The 18,690-nt window shown below is 40.8% G+C and overlaps 1 protein-coding gene across 1 annotated transcript; it reads left to right on the top strand.

Moving 5' to 3' along the window:
- Window positions 1–820: 820 nt before the first annotated feature.
- METTL4 (methyltransferase 4, N6-adenosine) lies at window positions 821–18,648 on the top strand. Its single transcript, XM_086472601.1, has 9 exons — window positions 821–834; window positions 944–1,382; window positions 2,170–2,232; window positions 4,996–5,362; window positions 7,620–7,689; window positions 9,550–9,724; window positions 9,935–10,041; window positions 10,656–10,744; window positions 17,457–18,648. Exons 2-9 carry the CDS (start codon window positions 954–956, stop codon window positions 17,600–17,602), a joined length of 1,446 nt encoding a protein of 481 aa, XP_086328727.1. The 5' UTR covers window positions 821–834; window positions 944–953; the 3' UTR covers window positions 17,603–18,648.
- The last annotated feature ends 42 nt before the right edge of the window (window positions 18,649–18,690 follow it).

Here is an 18,690-nt window from a genome sequence, read left to right on the forward strand (position 1 = left end):
CCCGCCGTTACCGTTAGCGGCGCCGACCCCTTCCTCTCAATTTCAAATCCGCCCGCCGCCACGTCACGCAGCGCGCCGCAGCGTCCGCGTCACAGATGAGCGGCGAATAAGCAGGATAAGGAGCGAAAGGGCGCGGGGTGGGGGGGAGGTAGTCGTCACTTCTGCTTGCCCGCCTGCTCGCCCGCCTGCTCGCCCAATAGCCGCCTGGTTCCCCTGGAAGCCCTCCGGAGGGAAGGCCGTGGCCGTACAACAAGATGGCGGCGCTCCGGGCAGGGCGGGGCAGGGCAGCCGGTAAGCGGTAGGTGCGTGAGGCGCCGCCGTGCTGTGGCGAGCGCCGGGGCGGAGGGCAGCCCCCGCCCTCCCCAGCCCTCTTGGGGACCGAGCCCGCGCACAGGCCTCCGCGGGGCCTGGGCCGCCGCGCCGTGAGGAGGGTGTAGCGTCGGCGGGCCGCTCTTCCCGCCGGGCGGCGGCGGGGCGGTGGGGGCGTTCTGGGGAAAACCCGAGCTCCCGCGCGTGGGCAGCGGGGCCTGGGCTCTGCTGCGGGGGGCTGCTGCTGGTTTCGTGTTCCTGCCCCCGAGTGCCGTCATCTAAGTGCTGGTTTGTGTAATTGATGTGTCATTGTGCTACTTCCTAACTTGTTAAAAAGCGTCGGAGTAAATCTATACTGTATTAAATTACAGAAAATTATTTAAAAGTTACTATAAAAGAAGTGAGATGAGGATGACACAGAAGCCGTGATGGGGAAGCCAGCAGAAGTCAGAAGTTTCTGCAGTGTGTCCTGTGTGCACGTGGGAATGAATGCCTGTCAGAAGATAGGTGCCACTGTGTTAAACGGTGAGAACTCCGAAAAGTGAGCTCTTAACAAAAATTCCTACAGGAGGCGTTTGCTCCAGGAAGTGCTGCCAGCGACGGCTTCAGGGAGTTGATTTTTCTTCCTGCAAAGGGGAGCTGGGATGTCCGTGGTACACCGGCTGGCAGCGGGGTGGCTCCTGGATCATCTCTCTTTCATCAACCAGTGTGGCTATGAGATCTGCGACTCCTTTGCACGGCCGGGTGGTGACACACTCAATACTTCTGTCGCGTCTACTGGAGATCGTCATGCTACTTCTACTTTTGCTGCCACCAGCTCTTCAAGAGATGGCCCTATTCCTGGTTCTGGAGATGTGATAGAAACAGAAGGTAAACCTGCAAAAATGAGATACGTGTTTCGGGAGGAGTTCTTTGACGTTTCTAAGCCCCATATAGCTGCAGCTGCTGAGGAGCAGCTGTGGCAGGGATGCCCTGAGGTGGGCCTCACGGAAATAGAGGCCAACAGCAACAGAGAGGAGCACCAAGAAGGACCTAAGAGTGGCATCGGAGGTTCTCTTGCCAGTGCTAGGAAGGTATGTTCTCTGTAATACAGTAAACGACAGTAATCCCCTGGTAAAAAATGTACCACTAACATTGTCTTGCACATTTCAGTTTTGTGAGGTTGTGTAGGAGAGCAGGAACTTTTACACAATAGATTTCAAGGTGCATGAAAAATGTAAGCACTCGTGAGGATATTCTTGTGTCCCTCACACCAGGAGCGTGCATCCTGTGACTCAAGAAGTAGTGGGTTGCTCACAAAATCTTCTAACATTGGTTATGGTCAGCACTTGAGCTGAAACTGTGGTAGCTGTCAAGATTGTGCAGTTTAACGAGGAGGGAGGGGCAGTATGAGTTTACTTTCAATATGTAGATTGTGCTGTACTGTTTCTTATGGACCAAAAAGAAAAACCCGGTCGCAGTCCAAAGCAACAGATGTAATCAGGAAGACATAGTTAATTTTCTCCTCTTATTGGTAAACTGCACTTGGCAGCTGAACAGATACCTTCTAGTATGGGCCCAAAGGAGGCATGAAGGTGAACTGTGGTGTGCACTAGGTACCTTCAGATCCCAGCGCCCTGAGTACCATGAGGCAGCTTGAAGCCTGTGCACCTTGGGAGTGCCTACAGCAGCCTAGGTATTTTGAGATCGGGTTTTTGCTTGTTGGACTTATGATAGGAAAAGAAAGAGGTAGAAAGTTTCTTCTGCTTTTAAAAGAGTTGATTTGTAATTCAGGTATGTTTGATTATTTTTTCCCTTTCATCATGGAGTAATACAGATTTCCACCTTCCCCCCGCCCCCTCTTGTTTGCTTATTCTGCAGAAACGTAAAAGGAAATGTGTGTTCAACCAAGGGGAACTGGATGCTTTAGAATACCATTCAAACGTAAGTATGAATGTGTCGTGGTCCAGACGGACAAAGCGACAAGACAACAAATCTTTTTGAAAGCCTGGTAGTACAAAAACCTTTACTGCTCTCTTTCTCTGTTCATTTATACTCTCTTTCCCCTTAGCTTTCCCAGATGTGTCTCTTTCTAATTGGTTCAGAATTGTTATACAATCTTAATCATTTGTTATTTGCACAGTTCATTGTAACAGCTCTTCTGCCAAAAGGACATATGCCTTGTCTTGTGGTCGACACTTTCTCAGAACTTGCTTATCTTGCAGCTGCAGCTCTTCTTGCTCCTGTTTGTTCTCTCACAGGTAGACTGGAATCCTTCATTGTCCTGTCCAGGGGCCTCAGTCCAGCTGAGATCCCCCACATGAATGGAAGTATGTTTTGCGGGTACATGACCCCTGACTTTAGGCATGTACGGGGTGCAAGACGTGGCTGCAAATAAGTTCTGTTCTTGCAGCTGGTTCCACTAATGGGAGGGTCATCTCTCCAGTCATTAAATGAATTAAGTGCATACAGAGAATGTCTTCTGCGTAGATACATGTGAGACAAACTAGACGTGAAACTGCAGCTGAGACATTTTGAAGAGCTGTCGGCTGCATTCACAGAGTATCTTTTACTGTTATGGATAACTGAGCACAATACAGTGATGAGCTGAATGTTAGTTGAACAGGACGTGACTGGTCTGAAATAAACAGCGTGATGTGTTCAGAAGATCAACTCGTCATGTCAGTGTATCAGGATACCGTGCTGAAGTTATTCAAAGCTTCTCTGACCAGATGTGCTCCAAGATGTCTCGTTCTGCTAACCAGAAAGAATTTTTCCCTGTAACATTTTATATTGTCGTACTAAAGCATCATGAATGAATTGGAATTCAAGTCTCCGTTGAGGCTCCAGTCAGTGATGTACTGGGGAAGTTACAACTGAATTACACTGAAGCATGTCAGTAAACCCTAGAAACGTAATCTGTAGGTGATGTTTGAAATATTCTTACTGCTTAGTGATGTGTGAGCTAGGACCTACGCTCGCTTGCTTTCTTCAGACAAAGGTGTTAGTCATATTGGACTTTTTGTTTAATTCTGTTCCTCTTGGACTGTATTTAAATGACTAAATATTTTTTATCTTTTACATGACAACAGTTTTGTAGTAAACATGTACGGTTTGCAGTGATGCAGTGTAGAGGTCCTGTGATTATTGTTGTGAATAAGCTGTGCCTTAAAGGAGAGAACTTTGAAGTTCAACATCAAACAGAGGTTTATGAGTATGAAAACCTTTAAGCTAATGTCATTCAACGGCAGGAATAAGGGAAGAAATGAAGAGAAGGAGTTTGATATCTTGGAGGCCTGTGTAACTGGAAATGATTTTTGGTGAATATGGAAAAGACACAATTTTGAAAAGTCTGTGATTCCAGTTAGCCTCCGATACCGTGCACAGATTGGTTTTTACTGTATTTGTAGTGTTAAAGGCTCTAGCTCTGCAAGTCAATTCCGATTATTTTGACATTTATTCATATCTTTAGAATAATTTTCCAAAAAAGCCCCAAATTTCCATCTGTCAATGAAAGTAGGCATTGAATCCAGTTATGAATTTTGGTGAGAGTCAACGTAGGGAACAGTACAAAATAATGCTAAATTCCTTCAGCAGCCATTGTTAGAACTACTGCTTGAGTTGCTCGTTAGTCAAGAGGCTTCGTCCACCTGCAAATTAGCACATGGGTGTAAGAAGAAAAGCCATCTGTGTTAATTCAGCTGTACAACTTGTAGTGTTTCTAAAGATATTTTAACTAATTCTGTTAAAGCAATATGAACTTTTACTGTCACAAACCTAGGTACTAAAAATTATGACTCTGTCCCCTCAGATATCTAGATGGTGGCATTATCAAAGAAAGTATCAAAGCTGTGCCCCCCATTAATTTGGAAACTGTAATAAAGAGTATTTTGTAAAAATATCCTGTAAATTTGAGGATTTCATAATGAGGAGCTTTGGAAACCATAGTAAGTATTTGAAACCTTTGATAAAGCCACTGTAACTGGCAATATTGTTATTCTAAATGAACAAAAATTCCTCATTGATAATTAAAATCCTAAAGGCTCAATTATTTGGGAATAAACTAGGTCTCTAAATTTTGCAAAGAGAGGGTGCTGAAGTGCATGAGAGTGCGTATAGATCCAAGAACCTTGTCTTTCTGGACCCATTGGCAGATTGTTTGAGAGGTGTGTCACTTAGAAAAGTTGCAAAACCAAATTCTAGTAATTTAATTTGATTTACTGATTGTACTTCTGTATTATTTTTAAACTGCATAAACTATTGTATTTCAAAGTGAATTAAAATGTGGAAAAATACTGATTTTTAGATCACAGTGTACGTCTCAATTAAAAATATGTTTACAGGCACAGTAACTTGAAATTAGATTAGAATTTTAACATATACTTCAAATTATTACTTTGAAATTTATGTTTGTTTGGAACAATAATATTCCACCTCTATTGTCTGTGAAATGTTCTGTTCAGTAGTCTCTTACTCTTTCTTTCTCCAGGCTTCTAATTACTGTAACTTTGCCCAAAAAATCCCAGCACAAACCCAGAAGTTAGCATGGCCTTATTATCGTGCCCTTGTAGCTTTTGAGTCAATGACCTCAGTATTTGCCAAGGATCCTTTTCCCACTCTGCAGATGGAAAATGTTTTGATTTCTGTCACATTCCCTGATCGAGTAGGAAAGATCATTTCTTTGCTTGTTTCCCTATGACCACACAGGTCAGGAAGCTCATTTGGGAAGGTGCTTTGCAGTTGGTCCAAGAAGGACTCAGAAGTGGTTTTCTTCACCGCGCTACTGCCGAACTCGGTTGCAGGAAGAGTGTCGTTCCGGGGCACGTTGGCTGTGGGTTGGCTGAATTGTGTGAAATGGCAAAGCACTTTCCAGCTGTGAACGAAAGAGACTGTCAAGCTGTACATGTGCTAGATGATGAAACCTCCATTCCAGAGCGGGACCTGCTTTCCTGTGTTACAGAAAACAGCTCGAACTGTGCAAAGATGGTTGTATTAATGGGGCAGAAGTACTTGGTGCCACCAAGAAGCAGTTTCCTTTTATCCGATATTTCCTGTTTACAGCCCCTGCTGAACTGTAAGTACCTTTAGGCATTAGAATTTACCACTTCTCTCCTGCCTTGAGAAAGGCGGTTAATGTCAAGATGACTAAGGACTCAATGAGCAGATTTCAATATACAGCATCACACTGATAGGAAACGCTGCTGCAAGCTTTCAAAGTGGTATTTTAACTTTGTGCAGGTAGGTGAAGGTTTCAAAGGAGTCTTGAGTGGTTAGGAGCTCATGTCGTGGGGGGATTATCTACCTCCAGGAGGCTCCTTTAAAAATCTCAGCCAAAGCATGACCGTTTGTGAGCCACTGTCAGTATAGAAGTTGTGTAAGTGCATTAAATTGGGCCTAGCTCTGCTGCTGGGTCCCCATCCCACAGCATGAGGCTTTGACATAGATCAGTCCATGCGGCTGCTGAGGTGGTGTTCCTGCTCTCTTGGTTTTTAGCCAGATTAGACCATGGGAGAGGGATGAGGTTATGCACCTTAAGGCAAGGATTCCCTTGCAGACTCATCCTGTACAGCAGCAGGGTTTATTTAGTTTGGCGTAAACTGGGTGTGAAACCAACCCCAGCGTCCCCCAGAGAGGGTGACAGTTTGAGAGGCTGCTGCACCCAGCTGGAGGTGAACACCACTTTAGCAAGACCATGAGTAGCAAACATGGGATGACTTCTCAGCTGCTGTATTTCACAGCTGAGAGTATTGGCTTAAGCCAAAATCAGTGACAGGGAAATGGTGGGATTTTAGGATTAATAACTCCTTCTGTAAAAGTGAAACAAAAGCTATCCAAGCCAGTATTCCCAGCCTTAGTGGGCCATGCAGAAAGCTTTAAGCTGACAACATGTGGGGGTCTTCACAGTACTTCACCATTCCATTAGCTTTCAGTTTGACCTTTGTTATTATTATTAGCAGCAGCAGCTAAGCTTCACCATTCTTATAGGAAAGATGTTGCCTGTGAGCAGGAGCTGGGGATTACTGCTCTACCCACTAATCAGTAATTTAATGTTTATTAGTTGCATGTGCTTCCTCCCTTCTAATATGCAACTTAGATGTTCACTGATTTTTTTTTAATTATTTTTTTAAAATTTTTATTAAGATGACATACAGGAGATGGAGTCTTATTATCCAAATAATACTTTTATATTTCAAGTGCAGAATTCAGCCAGTTAGCTGTTTTCAGCTGCATGAAAGAAGGAGGATCACTGTCACTGTGCTATCACTAGGCACAGCTGACCGGATTCTCCCGGAGGCCAGAGAGCAGTCCAAGAAATTTGGGAAAATTTTTTTGAAATAACCAATGGTTATGTTAATATAATGCCATGACTCTAGGTTTGGTTTTGGTTTGGTTTTGGTTTGTTTTGTTTTCCAAGAAATCTGCTGTCTATTTTTGTTATTTTTCTTTTTCCCTTTCACCTGCCAAAAGAGAACTGTTTCTTGCTGGTCAGCTCACTGTCAGGATAACACCCCCAATGTTAATAAAGGAAGAAGGTGTAGCAAGCACATTTAATGGACGTGAACTGTTAAGCTGTTGTTCATATTAGCTATTTAAATAACTGGCATCAGACTCAACGAAGGAACAAATGTATTCTGTGGAAAAAATAAAATTGGAGAGTCCTGTTTTTTTTGTTTTTTTTTTTCATGCACGTGTCCTGTATCTTCTATCCTCCAACTGAAGTAAACCCAGCTTCTCCCATGAAAACTCTTTCTGTTCTCTTCCTCTTGTCCATTAAATTCTATTTCATACACTGGGTCTAGCTCTCTGTCTCTCTTCACCTCCGGTAGTGCAAAACACAGTTTCCCAGGGCTGGTTTGGAGCTCTGCGTGTCCCAGTTGGCCTGCTGAAAGATCGAACAGGACAGGAATCTTGCGTTCAGGGCTGCAGCCTCTCTCTCAGTTGGGTGCCTTATTACATGGCTTCTGTTAGGAAACTCAAGAGAAATTTTCATCTTTGAGACGTGGCACCCTGCTATCAGTTTTTTTTTCCCTGAAAGTCCCCAAGATGTTCAAAATTTCTTGGAGGGATCTGACACAGATCACAAACATCCTTTCCTTAAGTAATCAGCCTAAAAATCTCTGAAGTATACGATTATCTGAATTAAAACAAGCATGTTTAGAAGCCTTTTAACTTCTTATTTGGACAGAACAGAAGAAAGTTGTGGTCTTGCTGCAGAGTTGGCTCTTTAAATGTTGTCTGTGTGTGGGCAGCTAAGCTTTTACCAGTTTTAACTGGTAGATTTATTTTGAAACTAATTTACTGGCTTATTTTTTTTTAATTTCACTTCCCAGACAAGAAAAGATATGATGTAATTGTGATTGATCCACCATGGGAGAACAAGTCCGTTAAAAGGAGTAACAGGTAAATTTTCTAGTAAAATCAAACAAACTTTGTCATTTTAGCTTACAAAGGGTGTTTAACACTTTAATATACTGGTGCAATCCAAGACCGATATAACTGTGAGACTGTAGCTTAAACTAGCAAATATTTTGGCACATATCTACCTTTCAAGTCTATGAAATGTCTTGAGGATTTCACTGAAATGGCTTGGATGCTTTGCATACAAAATATTTGTAAGAGTACATCTTCAATTACTTAACTGGTGAGAGAATGTTAGTCTTTGAGTCCTTTTAAGGCCCAGATCATGCGGATATTAATTTGAAATTAATAGGGTTACTTTAGTGGGCATACAGCCAGAGAAATGTGTTAAGTATTTCCAGGACTGAGGTCCTATTTAGAAGCTTTAGGTTTTTAATTTTTTTTTTTTTTTTTTAATTTGAGCTGTAAGGTTGAGCTGCAGTCTGGTAGGTAGAAGAGAGAAAGTGATAACGCAGCAGTAAAATCCTCAAGTGCAATAGGAGTTTTCTGACTACCTTAGTTTATGAAGTCATTAACTTAAAATTTTATGGGCTTCCTCCTCCACTGAGTAACATCAGGCTTATGCCAGTGGAGCTCTCTTGATTACTGTAGAATTGTATCCATGTGAAAGGGGGGCAGGTAGGAGATATGGCCTTACAGCTTTGTAGAATAATGTCTGCTGTAGCTTTTGAAGCTCGGTAGGAAGGCAATTTGGACATGCAGAGATGGTTAGTAGGTTTTACTTTGAATGCCCTACAGGAAACCCATAGGAACTCAGAGTTAAGCTTATTCAAGTGTCTGTCTTAACTATGTAAGTTACTCAAAGGAAACCTCTAGTTGTTCACAAGCATGAACTGGCCAGCAGGACCCTCTCTTCCCTTACAAAATAAAGGCAGAAGGTGGAAGAGCTATCGCTGCTGTTGGTTACCTTGTTGATGGCTAATCTTAGAGAAGCATTTCACATCTGGGTTGTGAATCCTGTTTTCGCTGGGTAGTTTAGTCCAGGAGGTATTTTGGATTTCGTCCTTGTTACCTGTTTGTCACTGTTCTCACTGTCGCATTGTATGGGGATCCCAGGTACCCAGACGGTGGCTGTCGATTCCGGTAGGCAGCGTGGCAGTGTTTCTGACGCTGCAAGGTGTAGATTCCACGAATTGCGACTGGCTAACAGTGTGGAATAGCATCATGAGAAAAATGGTAGAACAGGACAGAATCTGCAAAGCATACTGTATTCATCATTGTAGCGTGCAGTTAGCTCAAAATTGTGCAGAACCGTTCTGAATAACCTAGAGAAATTTTGCCACGCATGGTAATTTAAAAACAATGAGTAACTTTTGCAAATGGTTGGAGAAGTGATTACTCTTTTATGACCTTTTAACTTGCCAGTCAAATTAGTGTTGCCCTTGCACTTGTAAATGACTCGCTTTTCATTTTCACTCAGAAGAGAGATTGCTTGTTAGGAAAAGTGAATAATGTTACATTGACTAAAGAACTACTTTTCACTAAATAGCTTTGTTCTGGTGTAAAGATGAGAATATTGAATTACTTGTGATAGTTCTTAAACATGGGCTTTTAGACTTCTGCAGAATTGCAACTCACAATACTTTTAGGGGGAATAGTAGAAATACGTAGTTAAATGTTCTGCTCAGTAAAACTTAGGTACATATACTAATGAATTTACATGAGAATCAATCAGATTTGGCCACTGGGTGTCAGTCTTGATCCATTTTTATGACTTGCGGTGTCAGGACATTATTCTTGAAATGTCTTGGCTGTGTAATAATTTCTTTATCCGTTTGCATTGCTTTGCAATTGTTATATTTGGTATATGCTAACTTGCTTTCTCACTGTACTGACATATAGATACAGCCACTTGTCTTCGTGGCAAATCAAGCAGATTCCTGTGCCAGCCCTAGCTGCTCCAAATTGTCTTGTAGTCACGTGGGTGACTAATAGACAGAAGCACTTACGTTTTGTTAAGGATGAACTTTATCCTCATTGGTCTGTGAAAACACTTGCTGAGTGGCACTGGGTAAAAGTAAGTTCTCAGTTTTTGTTGCTTTCTTGGAGACTGAGAGGGCTTGCACCATGACACTTAACGTTCTTATAATTTGTCTATTTGCTACCATGTGCTTTTGTGTTTGAAAGGCATGGCATCGTCAGTATCTTCTTTTTTATCAAAGAAAATGTCTCGAAAAAGTTGGATATTAAAGTCTTCCACTGTGTGTTTTTAACTCCTTTGTGTCAGATTACTAGAGCTGGAGAATTTGTATTGCCTTTGGATTCTTTACACAAAAAGCCCTATGAAGTTCTTGTATTGGGGAGAGTTCAAGGAGACGTAAAGGAAGCCTTAAGGTATGCCAGGATATTTGTGGTGAATGTCTTTTTCGAGGCTGCTAGGATTCTCTTTGTATGTATCACTTGTTCATAATACAGTTTAATGTCCCAAAATCTTATCTTGGCATCATCTTCTGGCTGATTGTGGACCTAAAAATAGTCTTATTAGCTTCGGGGTAAGGGAGCGCTTTAGTGAGATTAAAGGATGGAAACCTTTGTTCCTTCTATCTGCCTGTGTTGGGGAGTTGGCTCAGACAGAAGCCTCATGGACAGGGCTTCGTTTGCTGACAGGTTCTCTTGAACTGTGAGTCCTTGGCACAGGCTGATGCCATTTTGAGGGTGCTGGTGTTTTTCTACACATGAAAACATACAGGACTACGCTGTTTGTTCTCAATGGCTTTGTATGGCTGTTATGAACCACGTTTTGTCTAAAGCCTCAGTGATTTCTTAAACTGTCCTTTTATATGTTATGGCTGAGCAACATTTTAACTTCCCTTACACTTATCTGAAGCTTGACTGTGAAGGAACACTCTGTGTGTGAGCTTCCACCTGAGGTAGCTCTGAGAGCTGCAGCATCACAGCTGGTGGTATTCATTCTCATACTTCTTTTCTTGTTCTGATTTATATGACAGGAAATCTGAAGAGGTACTTCCAATTCCAGAACATCAGTTAATTGTCAGCATACCCTGCAGTCTGCATTCACATAAACCGCCTCTTACTGGTACGTTTTGTTCTGTTGAGTAATGTTTCTGTAGGGCATTGGACTTGGATGTCCGAAATGATGTACCTAGAATGAGATACCTTCATATGTGAAGTGCCTCAGTTTCCTGTGTGCCAAACAATTTTGCTCAACAGAACTTGTGGTTCCTTAACATTTCTAAAAATGTTGTCAGACACCTAAGTCTTGGTCCCTAAAAATTGGTATGAAAAGTAGCATTATTGTGTGAGTATTTTGGGTAGACATGCAGAAAAATGTTGCATTTTTTAAATTTGTTTTTTAGATGCTGCAGGAACAATTTACAGGTGCTGTATGTATGGAGTTATGCCAAATGACCTAAAGTACCTTGCAGGGGCAGGGTGGGGTCTTTGGGAATATATAAAATAGGATATCTTCTGCTTAGCTAATAAAAGTAGAAACCTCCTTCTTTATTATGTCATCCTGAAATAAATGGGGTTTTATTTTTGCATGAGTTGCTTATATGCCTGCAGTACAGTTGTGCCTTTAGATCCCAAAACTTACTGTTAACAATAGGCAACAAATAAGGCACGCCCTGCTTATTTCTGAGGAGCTGTATTTAATTTACTGAAGTGGATGCAGTAACTCCAGCCAGCCAGTTAGCGTGGGTATGAATTCAACTTTTCAGAATTTAGTCCAAAGGATTTGAAGATTTCTGTGCGATGTTACCTTTTGTGCATTGTTCTGGAGCACTTTGACTAATTTCATCGATAGAAAGTTGTACTTCTTTCGTAATTATAGCACCTGAGTGCCTTACGATGCTGTGGTAAGAAACATATTTAATGCTTCTCACAGAAATGGTTTCATCCTTCCCCAAGGGGAAAACTCACGATGAATCTGCAGCTGTTCCAGGTGCATGTGGTGCTATCTGATCACAGCAGCCAAGGCAGGTAGAAGAAATTCATAATGCTGTTGGAGAGGAGACGCATTACAGTTTGCTTCCTTGACGTGGTTTCCTTTTTCTGTTCCCAAGGAACAGAGCGACTTCAGTTAGGAAGCTGATCCGGACAGTTGTTAGATGTTCAGGGAGGCTCTAGAATTTGTATTTATTAAATTAACAGGCATACATATACCTGTTTAAAAACTAGTAGAAGACATGAACTTTGGTTAGCTTAAAAAAAAAAAAAAAGGGTGATTCTAGGAGGATCTTTTTGCAGATCTGAAGGCCCATCTTTAAGAATCAGGGCTGCAGCAGGAAGTAGGTGTGTGGATTTAAGCTGGTGAACGGTAGGGTAGTGATTTGTGAGGCGGCCACCGAGGGCCTCTTCAGAAAACCTATACTTAGCGGCACAGACACAAACAGGGAACCTGTGAGGTATCCAAGGGTGCAAAACAGCAGTTTGTATGTATTGTAGGAAATTCTAATGCCAGAATGGTCCTCAGAACAATTCTTTTGTAGGGCAGAATCTAGAAACCACAGTGGGGAATCCTTTATGAATAATGATCCTGAATGGGTTTTGAAAGAAATTGTCCGTGCTAATGTATATATTTCTTCAGTCTTGACTTGCATGCTGGGATTTGATACCATTGTGCAGCATTTATGTTTCCGGTTGAAAAATGAATTTGCTGTGGAGCAGTATCAGTGATTGACAAGGTTTTTATAAAAATCCACGTATATGCTACAGTTTTGGCAGCTCCATTCAGAACAGAACATGGTTATGGAATGAAAAGGTAGACCATAAGTCAAAGCACCAGCAATTAGCTTTTGTCTTAAGTGTTGTAAATGGGTATCGCTTTCGTGACCAGACAATATTCTCAAGTGGTCAGTAGAGAGCAGCTGAGCTACATCCTAGAGTGGTTCAGAAGAAATCTGAACAGAAGCAGGGATTTGGCAATGGGGGAGAAGGACACTTGATGAGTCACATGCATTCTTTATGCTTTGTTTAAGTAGTAACAAAGCCAAAAATATTAGGATTTAGTGATGCTGTCCAACGCTGTGTTTCTTATTACCACTATAAAGGTTGTGTGTTGGTACATATGTAGCTACTTAATGACTGATTATAACAGTTTATCTCTCTGGGGGAAGAGAAAGATGTAAATTAAAGTAAGCCATCAAAAAGAGATGTTTGGGTTCCTACAGTGCATTTAACCATGAAATTGCAACTGTAGGGGTTTTTGGTGATGCATGTGCTGTGTTCAATGCTTAGAGCTTTAATATGTCATTGTAAATGTACTTAAGCTTCTTTATGCAAATCTGTTAAAATTAAGTTTTATTGCTCCTGGTTTTGATTCAAATAACAGCAGGTTTTCTTTCTAATTCAATTCCATGTTGCTTTTAGAAAACATAGAAGGTATTCTGTTACAGAGATGATGCGAAGTAATGTAGAACTGCAAGCACCTTTCTTCCTTTTCCTGTTTTATAGATTCTTCTTGTTATAGCCATTTCTCCTCCAGTTTTTAAATATGTACGTTTGTTGTTAGAAAATAATATTATCATATAGGAGTACGCCGAAAAACTTTGGAATTAATTCTTGCCTGTGTTGTAGTTGCTTTGCATATCTCCAGCAGAAGAGCGCAATGGGAAATCTTGGGAACTCCCTTCTCCTGTAGCAACCCTGGCTTGTTAGGCCATGTTATAAAAGTATTCTTGGAAGTAAAAAGAAGTAAATGCCTTTGTTTCCTTATGCACCTTGTGAGCCCTTACTGTTAGAGTAATTGATAAGTGCATCAACATCTTTGTTTAAACATAGGTTTAACTTGAAGCTCAGGAATGCTGCAGAGATGTAAAGCCGTCTTTGTACTGAGTTTCAGATCTTTTTCTGGTTCTACTCTGTTCAGGGATTAGACAAACTGGGCAATAAGCACCTCTACATTGCAAACCCTTTTGAAGGGTTACTATTAACTGAGTTCAATCATGTGCTCTGTGCTTTGCACGGCTAACAGATCAGACAGTTTCACTTTGTGTATCTGACTTGCCATGCAGAGCTTGCTGTTGAGGTAGTGGAAGTTGAAAAGATAAGGGGAAACTTGCTTGTTTCAAAAATGATTCACCCTTTTGCTTATTTAAACATTTTCAGCAGCATGCGTCTTCAGTACATGTTTGAGCTTAAGAGCAGGCAGGTATGGCAGGTATCCTGCCTGGCCACGGGTCGTGCTTCTGAAGGAAGTGGGTTTTCTGGAAGACCAGCGTTCTATCTACCAGCCAGCTTTGTGCTAGCTTCATGTGTCCTAGGGCATTACATGCCCAAGTATAGGTGCCTGACTTGCTGTCATAGTGCTTATGACACCTGCACGTGATAAAGAATAATCTATTATTTGTCTGTTTACCAATGTTTACTGTCAGTGGTATCTGTAAGTGGACAGAAGTAATTGTGTGGGTGGTTTGTTCTTTTTTAATCTATTCTTATGGTAGAAAAACTTAATATTTAATCTTTATATGGTATAGATCCTCTAACCTGTTTTCAGAGGAAAAAAAAACTCCAAAGTTTGCTTAAGGGCTGGAAGTCAGATCCATGTGTGTTAAGGTAGCCTTCTGGTGATATAAAAGCCTAACGAAGATAGTTTGCAACTTGAACACTGACTTTTCCTACTTTAAGGAGACCAGCGTAATGAGATTTTATGCAAACAAAATACAGCCACATTATTGCCCTCTTGATATGGTAATTTCCATTGCAGTGCAAGTTACTGCCTGATGTGATTATGTAAATAGCTACAACCTAGCAATGAAAAACCATACTATAATGTGATCTTGAATTAAATGTAATCTGTCTCTGTTTTTAAAAAAACCCCTCTGACTTTAAAAAAGACCCTCTCTCTGGTAGCAGGAGAGGGGGGATTCTGGGGACTTCCTTTTTTAAATTCTATAACCAAACAGATTGAAAGACTGGCACAAGCTTCCTACTTCTGCTGAACTGACCTGGTTTTTGGCTACCTCTTTTTTTGCTGTCTGGTGAACCAATCTTTGAGGTTGGTTGAACCTCAGGTGTGCTTTTAAAATTTGTTCTCTTAGGCATGGAAGTTTTTGGTGCTTAGTAAAACTGCTTTTAATTCCTAGACTTAGTACTGTGATGATATTTTTAATCCTTACATTTTAAGAACAAATGTCGACGTCACTAGTGTGCTCTTAATGAAATTTTGTCACCTAAATAAGTGCTTCCTCTAGTTAGGAGCCTATATAAAGCATAAAATGGTGCTATTTTGTTTTTATATGGAAGGGGAGAAGGATTCATATAAAAGCCTGACTCTGCAGTAAGCTCTGCATGTTCTTATGCCCTTTAGGGCCAAAGAGATACCCTACAGATGTCAGGATCTGCTCGCACAGACCTTATTGAAAGCTTTGGAGCTTTGCTTTCCACAGTCTCTCCCTTCTCTTTTGTGCAAAAAGTGCAACCTCATACAACATGGGCTTTCTAAGGTGATGGAGAGAACAGATTCTTTGGAAGACCTTTGTTCAAGTCATAGACTCATAGAATAGTTTGGGTCAGAAGGGACCTTTAAAGGCCATCTCGTCCAACCCCTTGCACTGAGCAGGGACATCTTCAACTGGATCAGGGTGCTCAGAGCCCCGTCCAGCCTGACCTGGGATGTTTCCAGGGATGAGGCATCTACCACCTCTCTGGGCAGCCTGTGCCAGTGTTTCACCACCCTCATTGTAAGAAATTTCTTCCTTATATCTCGTCTGAATCTGCCCTGTTTTAGTTTATATCACAGCAGGCCCTACTAAAAAGTCCTTCCCTGTCTTTCTCATAGGCCCCCTTTAAGCACTGAAAGGCCTCAATCAGGTCTCCCTGGAGCCTTCTCTTCCCCAGGCTGAACAACCCCAGCTCTCTCAGCCTGTCCTCACAGGGAGCTGCTCCAGCCCCCTGAGCATGTTGGCAGCAAATTGTCCACAAGAAATCCTTAACTAAATAGAGCATGGGAAAAAAATCTATAAATTTTACTACTCTTTTTTTAATATGGTGGGTTTGCAAAATGGGATAAAAGCAGCTACTCATAAGTGGTGTCTAATTAGATGAACTCCCGTGATACCAAACAACAATGTTCAGTGCAGAGGGTTTTCTGTAAGAATGTACGTTTTCCTCTAAACCACCCAGACTCTTCTCTACAAATGTTAGATTTGTTTAAACATTTCAGCCTGCCTCTAAAAGAAGCAGGTTTTTAGAATAAGATTCCTGCTGGTAGCAGTGTTTTTTAGATTAAAAGCTGCCTTGATGATAACCCATCTGAGACATTCATTTGACATTTGTTAAAGACTGGGGGAAGGAGAATAGGTTTATATGCTGTGCTGAAATACAAGAAAGTCTGGAAACAGCCATTACAAAATACTTATGAAAAGGTTTTGAATGGATTGAAGCTTTGGAGGAGGTGATCATGTAGGTAGGAAATGTATCTGAGGTTGGTTAATGCTCACTAGAAAGTGAAGTGGATGCTCATCTTTCTGCAACAGGAGCAATCCATGACAGGATCAGCTGGGGTCTCGCACAGGGAGGCTGTGGCTGGCAAAATTGATACAAAATTCCGAACTTGGATTGCACCAAAAGACCCCCAGCATTCCCTCTCATACTCTGATGTATGCTGATTGGATGTATTTTTGCTTTCTGCAATGATCATATCTAAAGAGATTGAATGAAGCAGCATAATGTTGGATTTGTGAGCTGCGTTTTTAAGCTACAGAAATTCAGAAACCACTGGAAGATCTGATCAAAAATGACCAAGATACCCATTGGAAAAGGAAGTGCTTTCATAGTTTTTCTTCTTTTGTCCTCATTAACAAAAATTAAAACTTAACATGTAATTTTTAGTGGAGATATGTTTTTCAGTCTTTCTGCCTGTGTTGGGTACTCCTGAAACCTTTGGTTTTCTCATGCATGTTTTTATACACACTATCTTTGTAGCTGTTTCCTGGCATCTAGTTAAGAATTTTTTTGACCCAGAGTCACAAACTAAATGGCTCTGTACGACAAGTAACACATTTAACAATAAACTGTTTGCAGTAATGCTTTTCAGGTGAAATGGAAGATCTTATTCTGTCACTCCAAGAATACCAGTCATAATTGGTGACACAATTGTTATTAATGACAGGCATCTGTTTGTTTGGATTTAAGCAGCAAAAATGCCCAACTGAAGAAGAAATTTGATATTTATGTTACTGAATGAAAGGACACAGTTATACAAATATTTCTTCAGTTGCCAGGTTGGTATTGGGGGAAAAAGAAGTCCCTGCATTTTTATAGCCCTTTTAGTGCTATGCTTAAGTGGTGTTTCTTAATTTATCTTTTAACAGTTGTCACTAAAAAAAAATATTTTATCCCCTTTAAGATGCAGACGAAAAGAGTGTGATCTTAAGGAAAGGGTTTTTTTATTCTTAGAAATGTTGCCCCTATGTTATAGGAGCCAAGTGAGTCTTTAGGAGGTGTTTGGTTGATATTAGTGAAAAATTCAGAACTCATCTGTGTAGAGGCTGAAATAAATCCTCATTCCCTTTCTCTAAATGAAAACCAATAAATCAAGGCTATTGAAGGCCTTGACAGTATTGTTCAGACTCTCAAGGGCACTTATTTAAAATGACTTTCTCACTATAAATACTCCAGCTGTTTGATGAAACCTCTGAAATTAATTTGCTGTCTCTCCCTTTTTTAATGAAACATTTGGTTTTTCTTCCACTAGCTGCACAGGGGAGGTTTTATTTGTTTACTATTATTATTTGTACCTTTGTCACTGTTGTTATCCTTTTTTTTTTTTTTTTTCTCTCTCACAGCGGTTTTGGCAGAGTTTATCAAGCCAGATGTGGAATGCTTGGAGTTGTTCGCTCGCAACCTGCAGCCTGGATGGACCAGCTGGGGAAACGAGGTTTTGAAGTTTCAGCACATTGATTATTTCACTCTTCTGCAGAATGAAAACTGAGTTGGGTCTCGTAGCTTAATTCTGAAATTCTGTACCTTCCTGGCAGACCCTCGAACTTGCCTTTATTACTGATGGTGCGCTCAGAAGGTAACAAAATAAAACCAATTGCACTTCAGTTAAAATTCCTGAAGTGACAGGATACCTGTTTAATGGTGTCTCCGTTTGTACAAGCTAGTCTTTTATTTTCATCATCTTGAGATATTTAACTACTGTTAGAGTGTAACTCCATCCCTGTTTTTTTTCAAATATCGAGAAGAGACAGATATTTTAAAGTATTCTCCCTGCAGCTATCAAATCTGAGCATCGTAAGTGCTCCAGTGTTGCACTTGTGTTGTTTTCTGGCAACAGAAGGAAACAGTTCTGAATTGCATGTTGCCTTAAAGAAGATTTTTTTGCAAAACAGTGTATTTTGAGCTAAAATAATTATGAAGGCAGTGTATCCTCCTACGTGTTTGTGTCTGTTTCCCTACCTCAGAGGAAATGGAAGGAGCAGTGCTTGTGTTCATTGGCAAATGAACTGTTGACTGGCCACACTCTGTGTAAAATTACAGTTTTGAAACAGTCAGCAGTTCCATCTCAGTGTATAGGGTGTTAATGCTTTGAATACATTGGTAATGATCAGTCCCAACATCTCACAAATTCTGCATTATGAAGCTGCTAGATTTAATGGAAATTTCCACAGATTATAAGTCTTTTAAAAATTCTCTTTCCTTATGTTCTTTAAGTGTTAAAAAGCCGTGCCAGTGAACTGTATTTTTCAGCTAGCATAAAAATGATCTTTTTGTTTTGTTTTTGAGTAGTACATTTTGTGTGTCCTTTGCTGCCCTTAGATTTACTCTGAAAAATAAAAAAGGAGGCTTAATGAAGCCTCTGCCACTTACTAATTTGCAGCAGTAGAGGCAGAACTGCTGTACAAACCGATTTTCCTCATGGCAAGCTCCTGAGTTCTGACTGTTTATAATGGGGAACAAAATGTATTGCATACCTTCTTTACACTCGTTTCCCTTTTGGTAAACTGATGAGCTGTGAAAGTTTTTAAATTTAAGTGTTAGCAGATTATTGATGAATAATTTTTAAATAAAATTTAA

The sequence above is a fragment of the Leptosomus discolor genome, chromosome 13 (assembly GCF_034619465.1).
Source record: "Leptosomus discolor isolate bLepDis1 chromosome 13, bLepDis1.hap2, whole genome shotgun sequence".
Taxonomy (NCBI): domain Eukaryota; kingdom Metazoa; phylum Chordata; class Aves; order Leptosomiformes; family Leptosomidae; genus Leptosomus; species Leptosomus discolor.